Genomic DNA, 5214 nt, shown 5'->3' on the forward strand with positions numbered 1-5214 from the left:
CCTGGGAGGGCATAGGTCCACCCAGTTCAGAGCAAGGCCCACCCACTGGGGAGACAGGCCCAGCCACTCAGAAAAAGTTTTTCCCCTACAAAAGGGTTTTATTACAGACAGAAATACTCCTTGGTTTCATCAGCAATCCGGGTGGCTGATCTCAGATGATCCCGCAGGTGAAGAAGACAGATGTGGAGGTCCTGGGCTGGCGTGGTTACATGTGGTCTGCGGTTGTCAGGCCAGTTGGACATACTGCCAAATTCTCAAAAATGACATTGGAGGTGGCTTATGGTAGAGAAATTAACATTCAATTCTCTGGCAACAGGTCTGGTGGACATTCATGTAGTTAGCATGCCAACTGCACGCTCCCTCCAAACCTGAGTCATTTGGCATTGTGTTTTGTGATAAAATTGCACATTTTAGAGAGGCCTTTTATTGTCCCTAGCACAGGGTGCACCTGTGTAATGATTATGCTGTTTAATCAGTTTCTTGATATGCCAAACCTGTCAGGTGGATGGATTATCTTGGCAAAGGAGAAATGCTCACTAACAAGGATGTAAACAAATGTGAACACAACATTTGAGAGAAATAAGCCTTTTGTGCATATGGAAAATGTTGGGGGTCTTTTATTTAATCTCATGAAACATGGGACCAACACTTTACATGTTGCGTTTATATTTTTGTTCAATATATTTATTTATAGTGTTTTTTTTTTGTATGTGACAGTTCGAATATGAGGAGTTTTTCACAATCCTCAATGTCCCAACTAGCCCAACTCCAGTGGTAACAAACACAAAGACTAAGGTAGTCAACATTATTTATAATAAGGGTTACATGGAGAAAGTCGGATCTCTCTTAAATTAAAACGGATGGCCCACCATTCATTAAAATATATTTTACCTAAATGCTCCCTGAACTATTGAAACAAAAAAAGTGGCCCTGCCCTATACCCAAAATAATAGTGGATAAGTGGATATGTCTACTGTTTACACTCACTTCTTGGACCAACCAGAGCCTTGGATATGCAGTTTTAGAAACGGTTCTTTGTCCTGTATGCATTACATGGCAACGCAGGTGTTTTGATAGAGCACAGGGCTGTGGGACAGCCAGAAGGTTGTGGACAAGAGTAGGGATGGAAATGTACTTTATAGTAAAAGCATTGCAGGAATCTATCATCGTATTTGCAATTGCGAGAAAAAAAATGCCTTTTATAAAGATTTCATCAAATTAAGTAAGTAGGGTTATATTAGAAATATAACTTTGGTCTGTGCTTCTCCGAGCATGCACTTCGTAGCCTATAGATCATTTTATTGAGACCACACTAAATAGCATATAGGCACACTTGATATTGCACGCCCATCAGAGAATCAGAGATGAGGGGCGGCATCTGGCACACATCAATATATAGCCTAATAAGCAAATTATTCTAAAACACTGAGAAATATTGACATTTATCAATTACAAATTATACGACCCCCCAGTTCACAGAAATTGAAAAAGCATGACCCTCCCCCGTTTTACTCCAGGTAATCATTCTGAAAATGTAGATTCATCCCTAAATAAAAAGATTCACCAGATATTGATTTTATTAGGGCTGCAATGTTACCTTTTATTTAGTATGAAGCATTGTATTTCATTATGATAATGATGACAAAAGACAGACCATAGATATCATACAGTATCATCCAATGTTCCATACATTTACCTGAAGTAGACACCCAATGCAGGGCATTAGGTATGAGCCCTCTTGCTCAGTATAGAGACAAAGTAGTTTACTGATTCACTGTATATCCTAATAAATCTGGTATTGGTGGGAATAAATGTACCTATTAAAACTATACACATTGGAAATATACAAGCAAAACCATAAGATATCTTATGATCACTCATTATCCCTATATACTTTGATGTGATCCATATGCATGAAAACACCCTGTTATGCCATAGTGTGGCAGTATGTTATCCAGTTTTTTGTTGTTTTAAATTGATGGCCATCAAGGGATTCAAATACTCAAATGTAGAACTTGGCATGGACATTTCTCCCCTAAGACACTCTCAGTCTTTAATGGGTTAGCCAAATTGCCTGACTGTTGTCGGTGTCTTCTGTTACCTTAGAGACAAGAGGAGTCTTGAGGGATCTTGTGCTCACCTAGGACTTGTGAGTCCCTCCCATTGCCATGGTAGCGGTAGAGCTGCTGCTGTGTCTTGTTGCTGTAGGGGAAGAGGAGGCTAGAGATCCAGCGGGGACACGTGACATGCCTCGTAAGAGCTGATGTTACTGAGAGACCCCGTGCACGACAGAACCATAGGAAGTCCACAAGCATCAGGACCAGTACCAAGGACCCATAGAGCAGAACCACAGTCTGGAACAGGGACCTGTAGCTGTATTGGAATCAAAACAGAAAGCTCTCATGAAGAACTAGAGCCAAGCTTTCCAGTGGTTAATGACTATGATGCTTCCATGAAAGTCATTTTTGCAGACAGTGCCGAAAGTTCAGGATAATAATTTTATTTGATCAGTCCCCCCCCCCCCCCCCAAAAAAAAAACATCCATAACAACAATGCAAATATAACAACACAGGAAATATCAATATGATCAAAGCTCCAAAGTGTTCCACGGCTGAAATGAGTCACAAACAACACCATCTGTCTCTAATATATTCCTAACAGCTTGTTTAATGAATTATTGAAGTGTCAGCTTTGCTTATATTTCCACAAAAGCAACAAGTATAGGGCGTGAAGTATGTTGTATCAACTAAAAAGCCTACCATACGCTCACTCGATCTAAGAAAAAACACAACATAAATGCTGGATAGAAAGTTCTGCTCTCCTAGGGTAGCCATACTAGCCTGCAGGTTTAGGTGAGTATGGTTACTAACCTGTAAACAGGTTCTTTGGAGTTCTCTCTGGTCTCTGTCTGACTGCTGTTCATGCTATTGTGGTACTGGGAACGTGGGCAGCACTGTTTGAGCCCCAGCCCCTCTCCCAGCCAGCAACAGAAGGACAGGTCAGGGGGGTCAGAGAGGCGGGGACAGTGGAACCCTGTGTGGTGACCCCCCCAGTGGTCAGAGTAGGTCTCACACAGCATAGCTCCACACCCTACTTTATTAGGATTTCTGCCAATAAAAAGCAGCTCGTTAGTTGCATATAAGATATGTTACATGTAAGACAATTGTTAATTACAATTGTTTGTAATAGGTGACTTAATCAATATTACAAATTAAATCAATCACATTTTATTTGTCACATGCTTCGTATACAACAGGTGTAAACTATCAGTGAAATTCTTACTTACAGGTCCTTTTCCAACAAGGCAGAGTTAAAGATAAAGAGGATACAATTAAGATAGAAACAAGGATAAAGTGGAGTCTTACCTGGTTTAAGTCCACAGTATTCCCCTGCCTTTGGTTTGTGCTTTGTGTGGATCATGTATGATGTAGAGCAGGAAACTTACCTGGCATTCCACAGGGAATGCTCACCTAGGGATCTGCCTGTCACATGGCAAAACCTTGCATGTCCTGTTTACCCCCTATCTGGTCCCTTATCATCCCTACATTCTTTATCCAAACCTTCCTCCCAATCCAGTCATCATCCATCACTGGTAGATAATTAGCTGAATAGTCAGGCACTCTGCTATATTTTTTATATCATAATACTCTGCAATATAATAAAAATTAAGGATATTTTTTATTGAACAAAAGAACACATTCTCATATGGACCAAATGTTATCAAAACATATTTCACAAAGTTCATCATAATGTAACAACTTTTCTGACTGCGCATAAAAATCACTTTAAGATATAGATGGTTATTTAATCATTGGCTTTTGAGTACATCCCACAAAGCTTTGCAGTTCTCAATCAATCGCGCTAGGCTAAAACAAAGATGATGAATACATAAAAATAAAGGGTCAGTTCCTGTCTATTCCTGTTCCTGTTTAATAATACATTTTCAAGTTCATAATTGTGCACACTCCTCAAACAATAGCATGATATTTTTTTTCACTGTAAGAGGTTTTAATTAAGGGGTGCTCTCCGATAGACGGGAAGCACTATTTTCATGCCACTTCGATACCATGGTGACTTTTTAGTAGCAGGTTAGGAGAATTAACATAGCAGGTTAGGAGTCTGAGGTTAAGGTTAGGGAAAGGGTGAGTTTGCAAAAATCACTTTGTATTGAAGCGGCATGAAAAGTGTGTCCCCTCATAGAGTAGCAGGAGATCTGTTGACCCTTCCTGTCCGGAAGTAATTTAGCCATTCATTGTAGTCATTGCGATCTGTAGAATTGCTATTTTCTCATGTCATTCTGGGATTACGCATTATATTAATAAAGTCAGATTTAAATAAAATAAGATTAAGGGTACAAGACTGTACATATCAGTGGTGGCTGCTGGGGGGAGGACGGCTCAAAATAACGTCTGGAACAGAGCGAATGGAATGGCATCAAACCATGTATTTGATACGGTTGCATTGATTCCGTTCCAGCCATTACCACGAGCCAGTCGTCCCCAATTAACGTGCCACCAACCTCCTGTGGTACATATCTGTGTCTTGGCAGAATCACTTCATAGCCCATAGAGCCAAGCAGGGATAGGCTGCCCGTCGTCACAGTTCTAAGACCAGTCAGAAACGTCCGACTAACCCAACGTCAATGCTGGTGTATCTCAAAACTGAACTTGGATCCGCGTTAAGTAGTAACGTTAATGATATCTTTCGCCACCGTTTTCTTACAATAAATAATTTCAAGATTCTTTCCAGCGAATATCTTGGATACTTTTTTGTATAACTAGCAAATTAGTTTTGAAGTTGAGGGTGCAGTATTTATGAAGTTTGGCAACAAGGACGAAAACTAGCATAGTCCCGCTAGCCAGCTAGTTCAGCCATAGTTCCGCTAGCCAGCTAGTTTAGCCAGGGAAAACTCGGGAAAGGATATAGCTGGGCGCACTAGGCTAATTCAGGAGACTTGTTGTTGTGCCCTGATATCAGGAGCCGGCGGCGAAAAGTTTGATTAAAAGTTTCAGAGACTGAAACGAATACATCAGATAACACATATTTAAGGAGAGAGAATCGATATACAATTCCGAAATCGGCTGTAACTGTCACTAGCTAAACAAAGCTTAAAACGATGTTTGAATGACACTGAATCCAGAAAATGAATGGTGACTGAAGTCGCTTATGGACACGTCGGTAGACTCCTCCTCCTCACCTCATTGAAAGAAAAAA

The 5214-nt window shown here is 40.4% G+C and overlaps 1 protein-coding gene across 2 annotated transcripts; it reads right to left on the reverse strand.

The window, feature by feature from the left end:
* Positions 1–1598: 1598 nt before the first annotated feature.
* LOC129866911 (protein shisa-like-1a) lies at positions 1599–5071 on the reverse strand. Of its 2 annotated transcripts, XR_008761549.1 has the most exons (3): positions 3366–5071; positions 2871–3107; positions 1599–2373 (listed from the first exon to the last, which is right to left on the reverse strand). XR_008761549.1 is itself a non-coding variant. In XM_055939936.1 (2 exons), exons 1-2 carry the CDS (start codon positions 3077–3079, stop codon positions 2103–2105), a joined length of 480 nt encoding a protein of 159 aa, XP_055795911.1. In that variant the 5' UTR covers positions 3080–5071; the 3' UTR covers positions 1599–2102. The 2 variants fall into 2 exon arrangements, 1 of the variants encoding a protein (XP_055795911.1); XM_055939936.1 differs by having other exon boundaries at positions 2871–5071.
* Positions 5072–5214: the final 143 nt, after the last annotated feature.

The sequence above is a fragment of the Salvelinus fontinalis genome, chromosome 12 (assembly GCF_029448725.1).
Source record: "Salvelinus fontinalis isolate EN_2023a chromosome 12, ASM2944872v1, whole genome shotgun sequence".
Lineage (NCBI taxonomy): Eukaryota > Metazoa > Chordata > Actinopteri > Salmoniformes > Salmonidae > Salvelinus > Salvelinus fontinalis.